The 23016-nt window shown below is 30.4% G+C and overlaps 1 protein-coding gene across 3 annotated transcripts in view; it reads right to left on the bottom strand.

Moving 5' to 3' along the window:
* Positions 1-23016, bottom strand: part of LOC126780735 (uncharacterized) — a 45960-nt gene that overhangs the window by 5790 nt on the left and 17154 nt on the right. For 2 of the 3 annotated variants that reach the window (XM_050505404.1, XM_050505405.1), the window contains exons 2-3: positions 3772-3863; positions 305-499 (exon numbers count right to left, since the gene is read on the bottom strand). In XM_050505404.1, coding sequence (XP_050361361.1) covers positions 305-499; positions 3772-3863 — 287 coding nt within the window. Of the gene's footprint in view, positions 1-304; positions 500-3771; positions 3864-4717; positions 4845-23016 lie in introns of those variants that run through there. The other variant, XM_050505406.1, reaches the window with a different exon arrangement.

Here is a 23016-nt window from a genome sequence, read left to right as displayed (position 1 = left end):
AAGAAAAATAAGTTTATGAGTTTCTTGAAAAATTATGTTATATAAATTACATTGATATTTTTGATCTATGACGTTAATCATACGTTCGAATAGAGTTGAAGTGCAGTAGCCTTGATTTCGTTTGGTGACATTGTTTTTTTTTCTACTATTTATTTACAAGAAAATCTATATTATTTATATATTATATTATTAATATATTTCTACAAATAATTATACGCTGCTATCATGTATGTTAAATAAATAAAAGTAATAAAGACAACTTCAAGGCAAACTATTATTGGATCTTAAATTTAAATATAAATACCTGATGAAATGGCACATTAGCACCGTCTGCGACTCCTTGCATTTCCTTTACGTAATAAGGAAACCGTTTTTTCATATTGGCGAGTGTCTTATCGTATGCATCTCTTCCAGTATCCGTCTTGTATTCTTTTTCAAAATCTCTTAGATTTCCATATGATGATATAAAACTCTTTATGATGGCCGCAAAATTACGACCCTGGGCATTTCAAATTTTATAAGCAATTTTTTAAAATAAATTACAGGTTAGGTTAGGGAATAACATATATTCAACAAAGACTTGGATACATATCTTTATTTAATTTAAAACTTGAACTAATATTATTACGATGCAAATATTAATTATCTTTAAAATATTATGAATATTCACATTATGAATTTTAGCCTAAAATACTTGATTTGAATTCTCATTTAATAACCCAATAATAAGTAGCAAAGCTTATATTAATATTATAGAGTTTAGTAAGAGTATAGATTTATTTCACCAACTTGATATGATTTTATACGACACAATTAAACTGGAATACTAATTATCATATTATAACCACGAACATTTGCCTGCATTTCATACAACACAAATACTAATGTTAATCATGGTACACGTACATTGTATTTTAACAGTTTTTTTATTTTGTTTATTACCTGTTAAAAGTTATAAAATATGCGCTCATAATACCCATTTTTCGAATTTTCATCTGCTAATTTGTGTTGATAAATAATTAATCTCGAGCTTGGCAGCGGTGGAAAACATCGCGCGGAAATGTGTGTGCTTATACACCAACTTTATATAAAGTTGTACTTAACATAGGTAGCATTGTACGACTGTTAAAACTCATAACTGATAAAGAATTTGTTCAAAAATCCATAACCGTGGACTACATAAAATGATTGCTCGACATGTTAAAACGTTTAAAGTCAACTTATAAACTAAGCAAAAGTTATATGACCATTTAAAGAATTCATAGATAAATTAATTTCACTGACTTATTAGTGAATAGTTCTACAGAAAAACCTGATGTTGATGATGATTGTTAAAGCCTGCCTGTGTGCCTGTTGTCAAACTGGCTCACTTAATAATCCTTCAAACCGAGACACATGAATGCAATGTTTACTGAATAGCGGTAGAATATTGGATGAATGGTTCCTACCCAGACGAGGATTCTCAAAGTCCTACCACCAGTTATGGCATAATTGCAACAGAGATTTCTTTGAAGATCATTTTTTGTAAGAAATGGGAAAAGTTGAAAATGCAATAGATTCGAGATTTTTACCGGATACCTGATACCTTACACCATAGAAATGATGTATATTTTGACCATTCTAACAAAAGAGAAAAAAAATGGAGTATATATTTGAATTTTGGAAGAATGTTGAAAGACGCTGTTGAATACAGACGATGAGATAGATTATATCCGGAATACCTACTTACTGCAAGCTTCAATGGTTTGCTAAAATCCTAATTTTATGAAAATATCAGTGTAGGTGTATGTTGCAGTGACTAAATATCTATAGAATTAAATAAAAAAAGACTAAAGCTACAAAAAAGCAAGAAATCTCGTATCTCGAAATGTAGTTTATAACGCATTCATGGAACGCTAGGCTTATTATACTGTGATTTAATAATTCCATGAACCATAGATATAGGGCAGTTAATGCAACTATGGCCAACCTACGCAATAGTTAACGAGACTGACAACATTTTAAGCAGCTTATAGTATTGTTTTGTATAGTTATCATTTGTTAAAGTTACAGCAAACCTTAATGTAGCTTAATCAATAAAGGATCTATCTTTGTATTTGGAAAAATACTAAACTATATCGTATATTAAGAGAGTTAACATTAAAGTAACAACACAGTGCTTTTAACTGAGCTGAGTTGATAAATAATTTCTGATTTGTTAGTCGTTGATATATATGCAAGATGTACGAATTTATTATTTCAAATAATGAATATACATATAAGTTAAAATGGTGTACTGTTTATGCTGTTTGTAAAATTATATATATAAAAATATGTCTAAACTATGATATATATAATCGGCAGTAGATACATTTTATAGAAATCGCCATACCATACCAATCGTAGGTATATTTTATTTATAAGTTTATAATTAACGTGTGTGTTAGTATTGTTGTGTGGTTGGTATAATTTTTGTATTGTATATTTTGTTAGAGTTTATCGTTCGCATGATTTTATTTGAATAAATAAAACAGAATATAATAAGAGACTATTCGCAAGATAATACAAGCTCTCGATAACTTTGTATATTTTTTTATGAAAATAATAATAAAATAATATATTTTTTTCATAATTTTCTCATCTATATTAACTATTGAACCTTTATCACTCCTTGCGCTATAGACCAGATAATTGTATAAAATTTTGCTTACGACCAAATTACTAATCTTATGATAATTTTATTCTTTCAACTTGTTCACTTACTTCATATATCATTAAAAAGAAAAAAAAAAATTCTTCAATAAGAAATGAAGAGTTTTAGACATATTATATTGGATATTAATTTAAAACGAATGAACTTAAATAAAGTAAGACTTACAAAGATAATAGCTTCTTATCTTTTATGCTGACATTAATCCATCTTTCCCCTTTGGATGCAACTTATTCTGTACTTGATGCGATTAAATATTTAATCGTTACTATTTACATGCGGGAATAGTTGTAACGTTAAGAAAATTTAAACATGTGGGTACTAACTAGTGTCATAATGAAAGTGACATTATTTACATGTTTAAGCAAATTCTAATATTTATATGTGTAAGCACTTTTTTATTTAAGTAAAATGCGAAAAACATGTTTGCGATACCTACATGCATCAAATACACGACGCTATTCAAATGTCTGTTTTTAATCACACGATGTCTACATGTTCATGTTATTGGTTATTACTTTTATTAAAGAAGAAAATAGCGATTCATCCGTCACATTGTTTCGCTTGAGACTAATCAGTAACAAATTTACGGTTCGATAACCATTACTAATCACGATAACCGTTACTGATTAATCGTTACTAATCACGTTGAGTCCAGAAATTATGTTTGGATTTAATACAGTAGATCAGGTATAAGAGTTAGTGATTGAGTAGTCGAAATAAAAGATTCGATAAAATTAATATTCGCTTTGCGCTGTTTATACATGTCAGTTTTCGCTGCAGTTGTATACAATATCTAAACTTACGTATCCATGAAGAAGATAAACGTAGATCTAATGTATGCGAAGCAATTCAATGTATGAATATTTCAAAAGCATTGTAAAACTTGCTGTAGAGACGCATATTTAAAACAGACATATATATATATATATATTAATATTTTCATGTTTGTCTTCCAGAGATAGCATGTGTATAATTATATATACGTTACGTCTTTTTATCTTATCTTTTTGGCTACGGCTAGTTTTATAAATCACTGATATATAATAAGTAATAAGTTTATATAAATTAATGAAACTTACGACGTCAAAGCCGACATCATAGTGAGAACCTTGAAGGTATATCACGGGGACGACTCGTCGCCTGCCGAGTTGTTTCTCACACAACACTGTCCCTGTAAGTAGATATAAAAATTGTTTATATAATTAGCTTCCCACATGCATCGCAAGGTCTGACATCGTTTAAGAGATCACATATATATTTTTTTAATGTAGATATAACATAGGTATAGATGGAAGATGCTTAGGTACCCCGACTTTGACTGTCCCATACCTAATTGAAGAAATAAAACATGTAAAAATTATGTGATCTTGAGTCATTACAATATTATTACTCTCTGTAAATGAAGTCCATTCACACTGTTCACACTTGTACCAACATTATATAATTAAAAAGAACTATTTTTTAGTTTATTTTTATTACGTAGTGAGTTATTAATTTTGTAAGATGTTTATAGCGCCTCTTCAAGTTATTCTAATAAGAGAGCTTATCTTAATCTCCAAGCAATAACGTTATCCTGTTCAAAACACGTGCGTTACCATGAATTATATATATATCACTATAATATGCCTTTAATAACTAAGACAATTATAATTCTATTTTTGCAATTAAAATAAATTACGCGTCGAAAACGATGACACCGGCAATGCATGTACACAATTATGTTTTATATATTTTGGTTATCGTATTAACGATTGTACTCTTAAATATCATGATAAATAGTAATATAATAATAATAGTCTTAAGTATAATGATTTGAAAGTGAACAAAATTGGGTATTTTTTTAAACTTCATATTAATTGATTATATGTATTTAAGATTTATACTTATTTTTGTCACAAGGTGTATCATATTTTTGGTGTAAATTTATACAATAGTTATTAAAAAAATTGAGACTTTTTATTTGACATTAGATTATGATCTTGGAAGCCTTTTAAATTAAGGACATTAAGGAAACCTCAGACTTACCATTGAGCTCCTTCATTTCGCGATCGAGGTTGAACGACTAAATTGCGAAATTTTTAAATTAAGCTGCACTACGGGCCGTCTCTTGACAGTGGCGCGATTGACACTGCGTACTGTTGATAGTTCTCGGTGTTTAATATAGCGTTATAGTATGCTCTAACCACAATCGAGGATAAACTGAAATGTCTTATTTGAAATCTCTTAACCGAATGGTTGAAGTTTAGAAAATTGTATTGTAATTTTTCCTTGAAATCACCTTCCTTTTAGATATCCTTTTATGTTTTTTTATCTAAAGGATCATCTACATCTGACATTTACGAACTTTTTATAATATAAATAAAATTATTTCATTCAATAATGTAAGCTTTTAAACAAACAACAAACGCCGCTATTATTATTATTATTTTTATCAAAATGTAATGCTTTCAATTAAAAAAAAAGCATTTTTTTAAAATTTGAGTTGAAATTCGTACTTAGTTTTTTTTTAATATTTTTTACAATTTTCATTTTGATTTGACATTCTTTTATTTTACTTCTAGATTTTAAGAAGTAGCCGAATACAGAAAAAAAGAAATGTGAAATAATATTTTATTTTGATTCTATATCGACATATTTTTAAAAGTTAAAACCTAACGTACTTGTTTATTAAATAAATAATTAAAAATCTTTATTCGCATGTCAAAGATAACAAAAAACCATCAATATAACTTTCGATGGGTTTTATCAGTTATTTTATTTCCGTAAACGTTACCTGCCTACTGTCTTATAAATATATGTTGACCTCAACTATTTTGTTAAATGTTAATGACCCTAATAATTACATATATTACATGTTTTAGGACGTGAAAAAATATATTATTATAAAATAAATTTATATGTATATTTACGTTTTTGAAAGATCGTTTCTACGTTAAAACATGTAAATTGACAGTGTAATCTTTATGTTTTAAATTGCAAATAATTAATTTGATGGAGATTAGTTAATAAAAGAGTAAATATGTAACAGCTAGATCACTTGTAAAATATTGATCGGATGTTAAGGCTAGAGCGCTTGTATGATGACAGTTCAGCAGATATAATATTTAATTTCTTTTTATCTAAACTGTAATAATGTTGACAAGTAATTACGTATATTGTTCGATTTATTCTTAATTCTGTTATAATTATATATATACACACACACACACACACACACACACATATATATATATATATATATATATATATATATATATATATATATATATATGTGTGTAATATGTAATATTTTTTTAAAATTAAAATAACAATTAAGCAAGGTAATTTAATAATTGTTTTTTTTTCCAATTCTTTAAAAAATAGGTATAAAAAGGTAATTTATCAGATATTTTTTCGATTATATTATCTATGTATCAGTATAAACAAAAGTATATAAATACAATTAGAATATATTAATTATAAAATTAAATTAAAATTATATACATATATCAAGAATTTCTGCTTAGCCTAAAGGTTGACTGGTAGAGAATGCCTTTAGGCATTAAGTCCGCCTTTGTCCTACTACACAATGTATGATGGTCAAAAGAGTATTTAAATAAATAAAAATAAATAAATAAATATATTTAACATTATGTCATCAATAAACATATATTATATATTTGAACTAATAATTATTTCGTAACTGAACTCTATTATTTTATGTGAATTAAAATTATATTTTTATCATTTATTAGTTTCATATGGGCAAACTTTTTTATCTGTGTATTTGCCATAGAGCGAAAAAAAAAATTGGTTAAAATCCAGAATTAGTTTTTTATAATTATATTAAAACCAAAGAGGTAAGAGAATATTGAGATAAATGGTGAAAATATCCGAAAAAAGCTTATTTCGATAAGGTCAATAGTAAAAGGTCGAGGTTTTGTTGAGGTGAACAGTCTACTTCCGGCGGTATAGAAAATATTTAATATTTGCAACTTTAACATAATATCAAGAAATAGATGAGACGAACCAGTAAGCTCTGCGAGATCATAAGCTTTATATCGGACTCGGCTTAGGTTGAAAAATATCCCTTGTAGCCGTTATTATTTTTAACTTAAAATATCTTATATGTAGAACTAAAAGGTGCTCTATGTAGTCTTAGAATCCTTTTTAAGTAAACTGCTGATACACATTCCTACATAATATGATATTGTTGTACTTGTTAAGAAATAATCGCAAGACCTCCCCGAACATCGAGCGCTACCAAGAAATACCATACCGTGAGAAATAATCACACCATGCATTCCTTGAAGCTACCACCTGTTGCCAGCGTCGCTGCTTTGTTTCGCAAGACCTCCCGAACATCGAGTGCTACCAAGAATTACCATACCGTGGGGACCATTCAGTGATTCACCGATTTCGTTATAAATATGTAATTCAGACTACAGATCTTCACTTTTTGTTCTGATATCGAACAGACTGTCACGTATTAGAAATTAGAAATAATTACTTAAATAAACGTATAAGTTAAATTCGTTCGGTTTCATTCTGCATCCTCAACGGCAGCCCTACGTAATTTACTCACGCCATATTTATTTATTTTTATTCGTTTTTATAATAATTTACATTTTTATTTATTTTCTTTATATCATGCGATTTATACGTATCTCTGTAACTCAGTGTATTGTTTGTAACAAAGTACCTTTCGATCTTTCTAGCTGTCTATGATAGCTTTCAAGTAATAAAGATAAAAAAATCTGATAATGCTCTACACATGGAATATATGATTTAATTTTAGTATCTATTAAATATACGCTGATTATGATTTTTCCGTAATAACTTAATTAGAATGTGACACTTAAGACAAGAGTTTGAGAAAGCTAATCGGAATCAAATCATGCATTAACTAATAAATATATATACGAAATAATGACGCATATAATTTTGACTTGATTTTTAGTACCATTGCAAACTTTATTTTAATCATGTATTTTTTATAGACACGTATGATTGATATATGTATTTCAAACATATAGTTTATTCATTATGTGAGTTGTTCTATTTCTGGTACGATGTTAAATTATCGTTTATTGCCGGTAGGAAAAATGATTTAGATAGGTACTTATTTAATTTATATAACTATTATTTAATCTATCATATTATACAAACTCCTTGTCATAAGAGTAATTAATAAGTATAAAAAATAGCGTAAACGACAAAGTAAAACTATGCCTTGTATTACATTTTAATCGTTACAATAAATTTTAAAACAATTTTAATTATATAATAAATAAATTAGAAGTAAAATTCAACAACTTATATAACTTGAGAAAAGAATTAGTTATATTTTTGAGCGTTTATATTTATACGTCTATTATCCTGACTAAAATGACCTTTTACATCCACTTACCCTAAGTCTTCCTAATAAATTGAATTAAGCTAACCCTGCTAAGCCACACGTAACAACGTTTTATTGGCTTCGATAAATCTTTTTCAATATAGAACAAAGATTATTCCTTATATTATATATATGGAATAATTTATATTATATTACGAAGCAAACAATATTTTTGAGTAAACGTAATGTTTAATTTAATATTTTGATATTTTATTACGTATCATTGTTTCATGCGCCTTTCATTTCCGCACCAAACAGGTCTTAATATTTCATATACTCTTGTCTAATGTTATCGATACATTATTATTTAGACATTGGAAATTCTCTATTTTTATGTTATTTTATAAATTATAATATCGACCTCGTGATGAGTTCATTGGGCAAAAACTATTGCCTTGTTAGAACAGCGCGGGCATCATAAGTAATATAAATAAATGTATAGAATATATTATATATTCATATATATAGCTCGTGTGATGCTTCCACCGGCAAAAATACAATATATGAACAGTAAAAAAAAATAAGATATATGAATCCATTTTAAGTCTGCAATGTTATTTGTGAAGGATATTTTCTTTTTGTATTTACCGAGGTCACGGATATTTTAAAATAAATACATTCAAAAAACAAGCAAGTTTGTATATTCCAAAAAACTGTTTTAATTTTCTTATATATATTGTTTTGTTAAATATTATTTAATTTATGTTGTTACGTGTTTTCTTTGATCAGATTTGTAAAGTATAGCTTAAAGTATTTAATTTCTTCATTTCATTTTATAAAAAAATACTTCTTTTCATATTTGTAAAAAAGTTTCTTTTTTAAATAGTACGGCTGTTTCATCAGGATTATTTTATCGTTAGATTTGAGTGCAGGTGGTAGTGTAAGCAATTCACGATACAGTAAATTAAATAGACAAACCATAAATTTATTATTTTTTTTATTTATATTTAAAAAAAGATAAATGTAATTTAAAAAAAATATATAAATGAGTAACAACTGTTTCTCGCCGGCGCACCGAATTTTTATTCCCAACTGGTGTTAACTTTAGATTTGATTTAATCTTGTTAAATGAATGACTGAGTAATGACATTCAAAAGTGCTTGTTAAAACTTGCTTTAATAAATATATTTAGATTTATATTGTAACGGTTTGTTTCTTTTTTACAGACAAAGTGTTATTTATTTTCATGGTTCACGTAAAAACTACTGTCCCGATTAATATGAAACTTTCACACAATGATAGTTTGATACGTTGTCATAAAATTACTTTAAGTTAGTGTTGATTATGTGAGGCGTTGTTGGTTAATGTTCACTCCAACTCTCACTCTAACTTAATTTATCTAACTTGATTCTAAATTTATATGAAAAAATAATACAATTATAGTATTAAATTTCCAGGTTATGATTTGCACCAATATTAAAAATGTTTTAAAAATGCACTGTCCACTAACGCGATAGTTTTGTTTCTATTGTATTTTGTTTCTAGTGTTTGATTCTATTGCACAAGCCCTGATGTTATAATTAATTAGTGACATATTTTTGTAATTAATTTTGTTAATCGTTTTAATTCCAATACTTGGTATTGTTGTTCCGGTTTGAAGGTTGAGTGAGCCAGTGTAACTACAGGCACAAGGGACATAACATCTTAGTTCCCAAGGTTGGTGGCACATTGGTGATGTAAGCGATGGTTAACATTTCTTACAATGCCAATGTTTATGGGCGTTGGTGACCACTTATCTTCAGGTGGCCCATATGCTCGTCCGCCTTCCTATTCTATAAAAAAAAAAACTTTTTTTTTGTAATGACTAAACTACTACTAAGCTACCTACTTAATCAGTATACACATAACTTACGTCAGAAGACGCAGCGTGTTTTGGGGAAGGTTTATAATATTATATAATATTATTATACCAGTGTTTCGCAGGTCTACGCAGGTTCACTTGCTTCCAGATTATTGACGTGGCAAGCGTGAATTTCATGGTCTTGTATCTACATAATAAAATATCAGAAAATTGGAACGTTCATATGGACTTTTAAAGGTTTTGTACTTTTAAAAAAAACTGTCTGTTCCCTTTTCCTTCCAAAAAATAAAATATGGTCGGAACTCGGCGTCCGTCGCATAGAAATTGTAAAGGACGAGTAATATTTCTTCGATCAAAATTTCACACGTTGCATTTCCTGTGAACACTCCGAGCTCAGATTTATTCATTTATTTCATACAAGTTTTCAATTTATTTCTGCAACAGTTATGTTTTTTAAAATTCTTCGTTTACATTAATGAAACTGTAAACAGACAAATATGTTATTTTTATATATATTCCAAAAAAGGGTAGGTGGACAGGTAAACGGGCCACTTCACCAATGTTAAGTGGTCACCACCACCCGTAAGATGTTGGCGATGTAAGAAATATTAATCATTCCTTACATTGCCAATGCGCCACCAACCTTGGGAACGAAGATGTTATGACCCTCGTGCATTTAGTTACACTAGCTTACTCACCCTTCATACCAGAACGCAACAATACTAAGTATAAGCTAAGGTAATGCTATGCTATATGTGTGTCAAGCCATCGGTTGGCTTATACTTCTTAAAAATTCGGTCGCTAGACACTATTTATTAAATTAAAAAATCTATTAGCTTATGTCTAGATACATCTTAATTTAGTTGCAATTTTAAGTAAAAAAATTAATTAAAATAAATAATTATATTCATTTCATCAGTTTTATAAACGAATCACAACTGCAGCTAGTATAGCGGAAGTTTTGAAACAAAAACATTTATAGATATCCTTCAATCGATATACAAACCAAATTAAGATAGCACCATTAACATTATTGATTATTCAACTCTGTGTACCACTAGTAATTTGTATTAGTATAATATATTACGGTGATAAAACGAGGTCGACGGGTAACCTGATAAAAAATATTGATATTTATAATATAAATATTTACATTTTATATAAGATCATATAGGTAGTATGTATTCAACGTAAGGTATAAGTCATGGTTATCGTATCTTAGGAGTCATTGTTCTTTTATGACCTATTGGTACTTGAGTTCATTCAATGTTTAATATGATGTCTGATTCAATGTGAGGAGCAAACATTTGAGAGTTTTATTATTTACCCGTTTTATATTATACAAGTTAATCGTCCCGGCTTCAGATATTGCATTTTGACCCAATTATTCATACTAGTATTAATAGGGTGTATCAAAAAATGTAATGACTGTTTTTTAACCAAATATTTTTATTATAATTTATTTGATATAAAATAAAATTAATACTTGAAGTATAGTCCATTGTTATCAACCGTCATTAGCCATTTGCTAGCCAATTGCTCGATCCCACGCTGATACCATTCCTTGGGATTGCTGTCAAAGAACTCTTGGACCGCAATTTCAACATATGCAAAATTATCAAATATTTTCCCTTGAAGCAAATGATATATGGATCGAAAGAAGTAGTAATCTGATGGTGCGAGGTCTGGACTATATGGTAGATGGAGTTCGAACCCATGAAGTTCTTCAAATTTTTCTTTGGCTCGACGGTAAGTGTGAGGACGAGCATTATCTTGTTGGAATAAAACTCCTTTTCGGTTGGTCAAAACAGGATAACGTTCTGATAATTTGGCGTACAATTTATCCAGTTGTTCGCAGTAGAGGAATTCATAGAGCATCCATCAAGAACAAATTTGTGATAGATTCAAAATTTCAAAAAACGTAAAGCATGGGCATTCAATGGGCATCAAATTGCGCCCTTGCAGCAACCGGAAAAGCAGTTTGCTACCTAGCCGTTGCTCACGGGTTTTCGGATTTCGCCAGTAAGCCCACTTTTCATCACAAGTGATAATCTTTCGGTAAAATCTCATATCAGCAAGGTTTTTTAATAAATTTTCACTAATAGCTAACCTCTAAGCTGATTGCTGAGGAATAAGTTAGTGAGAGTCTGCTCTTTTTCACCTTTCTCATGGAGCTTAGATGGTGACTTACAGTATTTTTCGACACACCACGCTCCCTGGCAAGTTCGCGAGTACTTGTAGACGGATTTGACTTAACAGGCTTTCTGCAGAACCTCATCAATATCCATTAATGGTCGCCTGGAGTCCTTCTTCCTTTCCAACGTAGTATCTCCACTGCTAATTTTTTCAAATCAACACCGCGCAGTGCACTGATCAAGGACACCTTCTCGTTCATATTTAATAATTTCACGAGTTGCTTGAGCGGCTGTAATTTTGTTTTTTTCCAGTAATGCCTTAAAATTATGAGAATTTCGTAGAAAACTGTCATGTTTCTTCTGAGAAACAAATAACTAAACCAGGCTTTTTTAAGTATTGGTAAGTATAAAATATTTACAGACTTTTAAATCTTAAATATGATATTTAAGACGGTTATTTTACGGTTATTAGACGGTTATTTTTTTTGATACACCCCCATAAATACAAGTAAGATTTGACAAAATATATTATAGTTACAAACTATGATAATAAAAGTATTTTTAGACAGACATGTGCTGTATTCTATAGCATTTGTTATGGTAACATTTAATATTGTCGTTTACAATTTTACACAATTAACAAGATATATGTTTTCATTTAATGAGTATCTATATTTTATAAGTTTCTAAATTGTTCATTATTCGTCGTCATTATTTGCTTGTGCCGAGATGGTCTAAGGGTTAGATGCGGGTTCAGGCAAGCACCACCGAATATTTATGAGCCTAATTTGATTTTATAATTCATCTTGTGCTCATCGGTGAAGAAAAATATTGTAAGGAAATTGTGTGTGTTTACACAGCCTTATTGGAGGGATATTGAAGCGATAAGTTTCTACTGATAGTAAATAATCGAAATTAACAAATCCATAGTCCACTTTCAAGACACCCACGGGTGTCCACGGGCTTAGAAAGTGTTGCTCTACTTAACTTCGCAAGAAAACACACGATGCAAAATATAAACACGTCATAAAATGTTGACAGTAAAATATATAATAAAAATAAATAAATAGTAACTATACTTATGTAATCTATTAGAGACTAAAATGGGTAATGTTCATATTTAAAATAGTAGAGTTTTTGCAAAACAATAATTTTTAATTCTTCCTTATATAATTATATCTGAAAATAATTCTTTAACAAAATTGAAAGTGGAAATACTTGAATGCAATAATTTTACGTCGTATTTAATTTCTTTTTATTTAATTTGAGCAGTTTCTGGTGAGTAATTGAATATCGGTTACGACTCGTGCGCTACCTATTTTACTACTTACCGAAGACTTACACTTTCTTTGAACTCTTTCACACACGTTACAACAACAGTACAAATTTTCTATTTAATCGAAAGCACGATATGCAGTAAAGAATACCTATTTAATCATTGTTTTTTGCAAGTTAACTAGATACTAAATGATATACTTATTGGTTAGTCTGTCCAGTTTATTTGTATTTAATAATGATTTCCTTTGAGGTAAATATGTTTTGTTGTCGTAGTCATAAAGTAATTTGTGTTTATATAATAATTATGTTGATATAATATTGAAGCAATTTTAAAATATGAGTTTTTAATGAAATGGAAATTTTACCTTTATTCATGTGTCTCTCTTATTTATCATTAACAATGTCATATTTTATTTAGTTTTTACTTTAAGTTCGATGCAACATGTTTTATATATACCTATATATAAAAAAGTAATAATTTATTAGAAACAAGAGCAAACTACATTTAATAATAATAATTTTAACAGTAAAATAAATTAATCAAAATATTTTAGCCAATTAGACAATAATATTAACGAAAATAATTTAAAATAGTAGGTACAGTATAATTTGACCTAGTATCGACTGTTATTGTACAGAAAATATCTCATCTTGTGGTCACATGAGGCACAAATCAGATAGATATAGATAAACACGAGTCGCGTGCGCTAACATAAATAAATATTTATTACATTATGAATATGATGAATATGTTAATCTCCAAAACACGTCTTACCATTATAACTCTATGCCTTAAACACCGACATTATTAAAAACCATTTAATGAAATTTTAGCACGACGGTTGATGTTAAATTTGTCAAAACATAGTGTTAATAGTAGATATGTATATTATTGCAAATTACATATAATTGTATTTTCAGTGCGACACGTTTGTCTAATTTCAGTAATTACCATATTTATTTATCTGGGTATGCTAAACACCGATTGAGTTTTTGAAAGGATAAATTAGGAGAAGTTGAAAAATGAGGAAGTGAAGCACTTCCTAATATAAGTATATTTTTTCAAGATCCCATCGTTGCAATTCTACATTACGAAACGAAGGACTCTAATAATTAAGTCTCTCTGGCAAACAATTCAGTCTATTTAATAGGTAGATAGTTGTCTTTTATTTATAATATAAACACAATGATATTATTTTAAAAAAATTCAAACTCATTTAACTCTGACCGTGAATCATACATCAACATTTTAATCGACATTATAATTTTTTTTGTCATGTATGTTGTCATTGATATTGTAAGCATTTATAAGTAATGGATGGCATGTTCATATTATGGTTATTTAATTGTTACCAGTGAAGGATTTCCGCTTAAGCCTGCGAAGCAGTAATATTGGATGGACATCAACGTTTTGTATTAATTGAATGTTTTGACGCGCGTTTGAATATAATTTACAGTTGAAACAATATCATCATGATCATCATCATCAGCCAATCGATTCGATCGATTCACTGCTAGGGAAGTCTGCGTGGGCAGGCATCTCCCAAGCTCCCGATTCTCCAACTTCCTCGTCCAGTCAGGTCCCGTCCTCTTTTTCAGGCCATGGGTCTACACTACGGTCATCGATCCTTCGACATATGTATGTATCAGTCACTACCACTTCAGTCTGATAATCATGCAAGATTTGTTGATAACTCCGATTTTTCTCTGGATAGCCACTTTTTTATTTTAGCATTCAAAGATACTCCGAGTATAACCTGCTCTATAGCACGCTGAGTGACCTTGAATTTGTGGACTAGTCCCGCAATAACTGTCCATGTTTCGGTCGTCAAAAGTATTGTTTTTTTTTTTATTAATGCCACTTAACTAAAGAGAAAAAAAACAGTAAAGTAGCGTACAGAACCTTGAAAACATTTTTTGATAACTATACATGGATGTTTTAAATATATACCCACGATTGTGTAATGCTTTAAATTACGTAGGTGTAATTATTTCTTTGTAATTATCGTGATAAGAAGTAACCGCAATATCTATATACACATCATGTTTATTTCTCTATTTGTTTTATTTTTATTCTCGTCACCTTTAATATGAGAGTAATCTCTATTCGTATTAGCTGATACATTCAGATTTGATGCGGGACCAATCAAGGTTTCAAAAGTTTTTTTAAATGTCCTTATGTAAATAAATATAAAAGTAACTAATACGTTGTATTATAAAGTTTTAAATGATGATGAAACGATGGATGAAACAATAAAATAAAATAAATAACTTGTTAAGTGCTAAAATTTTGAAGTACACATCTTCAAAACTTCTTACAAAAATATTGTGTATACACCATTGTGTATTGTAATGTGTTTGTGAACATTTTATAGGTAGAAGACACACACATACAGACACACACGAAGCTATGATAAAACTAAGTATAGTTCAAACATATTATATTGTTATTGTTTAATTTTGTTTAAATACACTTTTGTGGTTTGTTTACTGTTATTATTTTTTTTCGAGAATCATTATAAGTAAATTAAGAGCTGAAGTGGGCTATTGGACAAAACAAGCAGATTTCACCAGAAGGTTGCAGGTTCTCTCTAAGTTTTCAAGTACATAATTGGTGTTTATCATCTTGAGTTCGGTGATCAAGGAAAACATCATATGGAATTCCTTATGTGTTGTACGAAATTCACTCTGCCACTCTCACTGTGCGTCCTTCTACCTACATTGGAGCAACGTGGTGGAATAATTTTCAACTTTCTCTTTAAGAGAGAGGAGATGAGGTATCAGAAATATCGATCTTCGAGCTGTTACTTAAAACATTAATTATTCATAATATTAATTTAATAATTATAAGCAATTAATGTGAAGCAGTTGCAAGCAAATGGGGAATAAAACCAATAAAATAATTAGTTTATTGAGAAACGTAATATAAATGAACTTATATTTATTTCTTTAGGTATCTACAATCGCCTTCAGCATAGTGTTGGAATATCAAACTTTAGCTTTGTCATGGCAAACTTTCCAGATTATAGCAGTTTCTATTTCGAAGCCTTTGACAGACTTTCACGGACATCCACCGGCGGTCTGCTGTAAGTTCCGAACTTACTTTTCAATACATAACTAAAACATTAAGCTGTGCACTAATTTTGTTTACGTTCAGTATAGTTCCATTTAGTAACGTTTTGAATACAACACATAAAAGTAATTTTAATTAATATCAAGTTGTAATATAAGAGCTCGGCCTCGTATGAGGTAAAGGTCGAATCACATTGCTTTAGTTTTTGTGCCTAATAATTTTAAGCGGGTTAATTACAAGTTTATCATAACAATTAAGATGAAAAATATCCTTGGTCGAAACTCTTATTATGATAAGATTCATGCGATGAGGTTTGCTTTTTTTTTAAATATAAATAATCATTTTCTCGGTAATAATTAGCTATAGTAGTATAATTTTATACTATTCAAAACAACACCTTGAATATGTGATTGAAAAATTACACAAACAACATTATTATGTACTTCTTTGTATTTTTCTTATTATTATTCTTTAACTAATTTAATATTTCCAGTATCATTATTATTTCCGTTTATGATAACTATATATCAGAAAGCTATCAGAAAGTAACATATTCTAAACATAGATAAAAAGATATACTGCATAAACGTAATATACGAGAAACGTTTCATCTTGAAACTTTAGATATGTCAGACTCAAATTCGACCTTGAAATTTAACTTTCATCGCACCCAAAGGCAAAAGGCTTCTTTCAAGTCTATTGATGAAAACATTAAAAATTTATAGTATATTATTATGTCTCCGTTTTAATAATAAGAATACCAACATATATTAATTTTATTGAAATTATATATTGTTATATAATATACGCAATCTTTTGCTAATCCAACGAAATGTTAATTACGATAGTATATCAAAGTATAAAAATTTTGTCATAAAATGTAAAATAAATATACGCTCTCTGCTGCACACTTGTAGCACGTCAGTCGATTGTCTCGGGACATTGTTCTCGGTCTAGGTCACACTTTATTTGTACGGTTTTTATGTAAAATATTACCAGGACTTTTGAAAGTAGATAATTGTTTAAACAATTAATTTACATACCTTCAACACAAGAATTTAAATTTAAATTTATACAATTTAAAAGTTATTAAAGATTTTAATGTGTGGTGTTTGACCTTTTTAAATTTTTGTTAATATCAACACTTGTTTTTGAAATTAAATTAACTTCTCTTTGATTTTTCGATTTAAATTTTTGAATAGCAAGGTCTTTTATACACGTACATCTTTGCTACATTCTGTTGAAATAGGTTGTAAGCCTTCAAAATTGACTTTGTCTATAAATTATAGACATTTTGAAGTTTCAAGGAAGGTTTACTTCAATGTTAAAGGAAAAATAGGCGAATGCTCTTATTAAAAAATAAATAATAATTAGTGCACAGCCTCGCAACAGCCAGCGTCAGATACGACCACCCCGACGCCTTATCGACGGGGTTTAAATGGGGAGGAATGTTTTATCCTCTTTAATGTTTAATGTTGCTATGTAACCTTTGTTTACATTTCGTAATGTTTTCTTTTACGAGCTACAACTGTTAGCTACTCCGTTTTTGATTATTTTTATTCGATCGCGTTATTGTTGACCTTAGTCCGTAACCGTACCGTAACCGCCTGTGAATGTCCCACTGCTGGGCTAAAGGCCTCCTCTCCTCTTTTTGAGGAGAAGGTATTGGAGCTTATTCCACCACGCTGCTCTAATGCGGGTTGGTGGAATACACATGTGGCAGATTTCAGTGAAATTAGACACATGCAGGTTTCCTCACGATGTTTTCCTTCACCGTAAAGCACGAGATGAATTATAATCACAAATTAAGCACATGAAAATTCAGTGGTGCTTGCCCGGGTTTGAACCCACTATCATCGGTTAAGATTCACGCGTTCTTACCACTGGGCCATCTCGGCTTTTTCAATTTTCCAAAATCAGATTTCGAATATGGCGTCTATCTCTGGTGTGCTGAGTAATCTCACTCAAGTCAGTTGTGAAATCGAAGTTGAACACATGCTTAAATATTATTATGATTACCTTAATTTAGTTGAAGGTACAAGTTTTCAATCAATTTAGTACGATATTTGAAGCAGCACGAGAAAGTAGACTATTTATTTATAGTATTTTCCTTGAGCTTAGATTCTTCTTAGGATTATCTTAACCTTGTTTCTTAACATTGTTATGTAAATATGAAAGTGTAATAATGTAAATTACTTAAGTAGTTTTCTTGCGTTTTTTTTGTCACACTATTATTTATGAAATTGCAGATCGTTTTATATTGTTTTTATTGTTAGTTTTTGTTTGGTTTTTAGGTTATTTTTTATTTATCTTTAAAATAAATGAGAGCTGAATAACTTAAAGAAACATTACTAAGTTAATTCATGTTTTTTTGTTTTCACTGATGGATGAAAATGATTTGTATGGAATTGACTCAAACATTATTGATATTTTGATGTTTTAAATGTTTTCATTTTTGGTTGTTAATGTTTTGAAATTTAATAAGACTGTATAAATTTTTGTTTTGCTAACCAAATTATTATTATATATATATAGAAGCGTATTAAATACATTATGTAGTGCATTTGTTTTCCTAGGATATAAACAAATCTGTATTATTTACAACTGTAGCGTTTATTTCTATCTAGAAAATATTTAATTAACATTTGTTAATGAACCTTCAATATCATTGTTCGATTCTATTGAAAAAAAAACTGTAACAGTAATTCGGAATTAACGATATTTGGTGAGTAACTAGTTACTAGGTACTTGTTGGGCGTTCAAATTAATTCCGATCCGAAACAGCCTGTGAATGTCCCACTGCTGGGCTAAAGGCCTCCTCTCCTCATTTTGATTAATCAAATTAATTACGATATTCAATTAAAATGTATATATGTTTAATTCAATCCATTCAAATAATTTAATGGAGGATGCATTAGTCATCAATCAATTGTATCTTGTTTAATAGTCGTCATTTTTTAAAAGCCATACATATATTGTCTTTAATCTATAGCTTCCTATAGTAAGTTTTAGAAGGAAATGAGTTAATCCTATTGATTCTTAGAAAATTGTATTTGAAAAAAGAAGTGATAATATGATCGAGAAATAATGCGAAGTGAATTGATCTGTGTAATAGAAGTGTTGATTTTTAACCCTGAAATCACGCTCGGAGCCATCTAAGTCTCGTGACGCGTCTCAGTCAAGGTCTTAAGAACCGCGCCCATAAGACGTTTCATACTAACTGGATATCTTTATATTTATAATTCTTCTGCATGTCACTGAACTTAACCTAAAGGCTGCACCCACTTTGATAAGTGAGTCCTTGAATGGTTGAGACTGAAACCGATGCAGATAGTGCTGCGTTCCGTTACCAGGATTTTTTATAATACATTTTTTATAACGTACGATATCGAGACGAGAAGCTAGTATTTATATACGTTATTTGATATCGATCGATTTGATATCAGAACCGGATGAAAATGACACATGATAACGAATGTTCTTGTTTATTCATTTAAAGTTACAAAACAATCCCACTATCATTTTGACTCCTTTTTCTGAATGTTAAATGAATAATGACAGAAAGAGCGATTAGCCGTTAAGTATAGTTTATAGGTAAGGCCGCTATTGAATACAACCCATACGTATAAAGTATAAATATACGGATTGCTATTTTTGTTAAAAAGCCTTGCCAAGCCAAGGCTTAGGAGTTCAGTGACACTTACAGAACAATTATACCCTATAGACTTAATATTATTACTTGATCGTTCATCATGAAAATTTTGCAAAACTATTGTCAGAGGTACAGAAAAGGACATCGGCTACCATAACCCCCCGATCATGCGGGCGATTCTGTAGGCGGAAACTAAATAACGTTTTGTTAAGTTGAATAGCAATACAGATATAAAATAATGAATGTAATTATTTACATCAATGCATTAAAAATAAAAACCACAAGATCATTCTTGTATAAATATCTCCTACAGATCGTTATCTACTGGCATGTCTAGTATGAATTAAATAATAATGTAAGTCGTGTATTTGCTTGAAGTTTTTGCGTGGTGTGCGGATATACCGAATATCATATATTTTAGTTATAATCTATTATTAGTTTTATTCATAATTAATATTCACAGCTCAAATCAAAATTATCGTTTCTTTTATCAACTGTGAGTGGTATTTAAGCTGTTCGGATAAGCGAAGGTATTCTATTAGGTATTAATTTGAAGTCAGCCAGTTGATGTGAAAATGCAAGTGTCGTTACGAAAATCACATTAAAAATCTTAAGTGGTTCGGCTACTGTCAAGGATTTTACTCCTTAATCTTTATACGCCGTTATGCGCGTACGCAACACATTTATACGAGTGTTTTTGTATTGTGTATTTAGTTTCTAGTTGTGGCTTTATGTGATTTAATTGAGACAGTGATATGATTCATGTAGACGCGTAGATCGCAAGATTTTTGTGAACGTACGAATTTTTCAATGTTTTTAAATGCTTTCTCGTGCAAAATCGAATTTGAATACATACGACATTTTATTTCCGACATTTCATTAAAATGAAATGTCGGAAATAAAATGTCGTATATATATATGACGTCATAGCCATTTTGAAATTGAAAGATTAATATGTTTTAATTCAACTTTAGTGATATGACGTGTGCTCAAATCTTTATTCAATCTAGAAGCTTACACTTATTTATTGATTGTCGTAAATCTACCACCGTCATATAAATATGTAATATTTATTACAGTTATTATTTAGTGTGTAAATTGATTTTTGGTTTTTGTTTGTATCGGAATCCAATAATGTAGTTAACTTGATATGTATGTGTGGTTTATGTATGTTTTTTTTCTAATTTATATCTTTTTGTTTACAGAAAATATATAAGAAAAATAGTCTCTATCGTCAATAGTTATTTTGCGTGGGTTGGCGAGGGAGGACACTTTCAAAATGCCTAACAAAACAATAATCACTTTAATTGAGATCAATACGGAACACGCGTCATGACCTTCCGTCAGTCTGTTATCTATTTTGATATGACCGTCTCATCAATCGTCAGTATTACATATAACAATATATGTATAATAATATTTTCTTATGCACAGTCATATGCATATAACCTAAGTTACGCCCGCAGTATCACCTTCTTAGATTTCCGGTTATGACATTGTCCTTATTTGGCAATGTATCGGATACATTTCATTAAACAAATATTCAAATAGCTACCGATTCCGTTCGTTGACGGACTCTTGCTCTAAAGCATGTTATACACATAGTATTAAATGATATTAAATGAGCGATTATTGTATACATATAAATTTCTATCGGTTTCCGGGTGTTCTTTAAATACGTTTTTATTTCAATCGTACGATTTTTTTTTTTTTTTTATATTCGCCGGGAGGGCAAATGACTCTACTCCACCTGATGGTAAGTGGTAGTAGAGTCCAAACGTGACGACGGCCAGTACAGTCGGGAAGAATGTTCTGTACTAGCCGTCCCCGCCTTGCCGGCCCGCAAGATGCCTCTTCACGCCTCGTTTGAAGGAACCCGGGTTGTAAGAGGAGGGGAACACGTGAGCTGGTAAGGAATTCCATTTTTTGGAAGTGCGACAAAGAAAGGAGTTGCCAAATTTCTTTGTTCGCGATGGAATTGATGTCACAGTTAGGCGGTGACATCGAGAACTAGCTCGCGTGGACTTAAGAAGGAAGGGGGAAGCAGGAATTAGAGAGAATAATTCCTCAGAGCACTCGCCGTGATACAGTCGATAGAAAGCGCTCAGTGCTGCTATCTCACGACGCAATTGTAAAGGTTCAAGGGTGTTTGTGACCTTTACGTCGCCAATAATGCGTACGGCACGTCGCTGCAACCGGTCCAAGGCCTCAAGTAGGTACTTAGCGGAGCCATCCCAAAGGTGCGAGCAATATTCCACGCAAGACCGTACCTGTGTTTTGTACAGCAGGCACAGTTGTTGTGGCGTGAAAAAGCGCCGCACCTTGTTCAGAACTCCGAGTTTCCGTGAAGCTGTTTTTATAACAGCCTCGATGTAATCCCTTGGACTAAGGTCGCAGCGAACGTCAATCCCCAGCATGGCGATTTTGCTTTGCATCACCAGCGGAGTACCACTGAGGGAGGGAAGAGGGGAAAATGTTGACTTTTTCGCCGTGAGAGAGAGAGAGAAACACAGGTATGCGCATACCTGTGTTTTCTTGGCATTAAACTCAACAAGATTATCAGAGCCCCATTTGGCGATGAGCTCTAACGTCCTATCGAGTTCAATGACAAGATTCTTCCGCCTCTCCTCAATTTCCGCTCGCCCAGCCACTGCGCGTCCGTGGTATCCACCATGCACTGTACTATCGTCTGCATAGCAATGTATGTTCCCAAGAGAGAGCATATCATTGATATGCAAAAGAAAGAGTGTGGGAGATAGCACAGATCCCTGGGGGACCCCAGCATTCACTACATAGAATTGTGAACGATATCGGTACGGGAAGCTTGTATTTATATACGATATTATTATTGTTTTATTTCGATGGTTCTTTACTCGGTTGAGATATTCCGCTCAGAACCGGTTGAAAATGACACATGATAACGAATGTTCATGTTAATACATCTATCGAAAACCTCCCCTTATAATTTGAAAAAATGATAATAAAAAAAATACGGGATTTATTTAACC

The sequence above is a fragment of the Nymphalis io genome, chromosome Z, assembly GCF_905147045.1.
Source record: "Nymphalis io chromosome Z, ilAglIoxx1.1, whole genome shotgun sequence".
Classification (NCBI taxonomy): Eukaryota; Metazoa; Arthropoda; class Insecta; order Lepidoptera; family Nymphalidae; genus Nymphalis; species Nymphalis io.
Note: the sequence above shows the minus strand (reverse complement) of the source record. Positions and strands in the feature narration are given on the sequence as shown.